This window comes from Pteropus vampyrus, unplaced genomic scaffold (genome assembly GCF_000151845.1).
Source record: "Pteropus vampyrus isolate Shadow unplaced genomic scaffold, Pvam_2.0 Scaffold1, whole genome shotgun sequence".
NCBI lineage: Eukaryota > Metazoa > Chordata > Mammalia > Chiroptera > Pteropodidae > Pteropus > Pteropus vampyrus.
In genome coordinates this window covers 29,334,269-29,335,758 of record NW_011888782.1, presented here as the reverse complement: position 1 = coordinate 29,335,758, position 1,490 = coordinate 29,334,269, and the positions used below count along the sequence as shown (strand labels likewise).

Sequence of the window (1,490 nt, the reverse complement as noted above, 5' to 3'; positions counted from 1 at the left end):
AAGTCTAGCTGAAAAGAAATCCTACGACTGGGGACACATCAAGAAGCCACCTTGAGATTGGTAAAAGGGGCAGAGATGCAAAATGGGCTGGCCCCGCACCCACGTGTGGCAGTTGAGAATCAGAAATATCTTGGCTGGGAAGGTCCTCCCAGAGAAGTGAGGGATCTTGGCCCCACACTAGGCTCCCCAGCCCAGTGTTGAGGAGAGAAGTCCCCACAACTTCTGGCTGTGGAACCAGCAGAGATTGTGGCTGAATGAGACAGAGGCATGAGGGAATTGCAATGTTCCTCTTAAGGGGTCCACATGAACTTACTCACTAATGGAATCACTAGCTCTGAGCTCCAGTTCTGGGGCAGCAGCTCCATTGGCACCAAGGACACATAGGGAGGAAGTGAGTTGTCTGGCTTCAAGGGGAGGCCTGGATGAGGAAGCTTTCTCCCAGACATAAGTGCTGACAGAGGACATTGTTCTTTTGTTGAGCCATGCCCTGCCCTGCCCTGGTAATTCCTTGAGACCCTTGCACCACCCAACTTGCAGTCCCATGCAAGCTGCTTGCCATGGGTTTTCCATACAAACAGCCTATTTTGGCTCATCCTATGAACTTTCCTAAAATCTCTCAAAGGTTCACAAAACCAAGATAAGCAGTATCTGGCTGTGGCTGACCTTGGCCTGCCATAGGGCCCCTCACAGGAGCTCCTGGCTTGCATGCCTGGTGGCCGGCAGGATTTGGTATCAGTTGGAGTGCCACCTGGGGTAACATCTGAGGATGATACACCCAAACAGCAGACAGGGCAGACACTAGAGCCCTGCTAAAGCAAATCTTACTCTGTAGGGTCAGCCCCTGCGGCTCTCCCACAGTAGTCATGGCCAGTCCTCACACCAATCGGCCTATAGGTCAATCTCTCCTATTGATGAGAAAACAGCAACCGAAGCTTAATTATAACAGCTTTGCATGACACAAACCATGCAAGGGCCATGCCTGGAGCACCTGGCTTAGGTGACAAGGGAAGACTGTGCCACTGAGACCCACAGCACATTTACTACATAAGGCCACTCTACTAGAAGCAGGAGACATAGCAGTCCTACCTAATACATAGAAAAAGACACAAGGAAGCATCCAACATGAGAAGACAAAGAAATATGTTCCAAATGAAAGAAAAGAACAAAGCTCAGGAAAAAGAACTAAACACAATGGAGACAAGCAATTTAACAGATACAGAGTTCAAAACGCTTGTTATAAGGATGCTCAGTGATCTCAGTGAGAACTTCAACAAAGAGATAGAAAACATAAAAATGGAGATAGAAGACATAAAAAAGAACCAGTCAGAAATAAGGAATATAATAACTGAAATAAAGAATACAGTAGAGGGAATTAATAGTCGATTAGATGAATCAGAGGATTGAATCAGCAATTTGGAAGATAGGTAAAAGAAAACACCCAATCAGAACAGCAATAAGAAAAGAGAATACAAAAAAAAAAATGAGGGTGG

General features: G+C 46.3%; 1 protein-coding gene across 1 annotated transcript in view; it reads right to left on the bottom strand.

Annotated features, from left to right (window-relative positions):
• LSAMP (limbic system-associated membrane protein) overlaps positions 1-465 on the bottom strand; it is a 293,017-nt gene extending 292,552 nt beyond the window's left edge. The window contains exon 1 of the mRNA XM_011355436.1: positions 314-465. Within this exon, the coding sequence (XP_011353738.1) occupies positions 314-465 (152 nt within the window). The remainder of the gene's footprint in view (positions 1-313) is intronic.
• Positions 466-1,490: the final 1,025 nt, after the last annotated feature.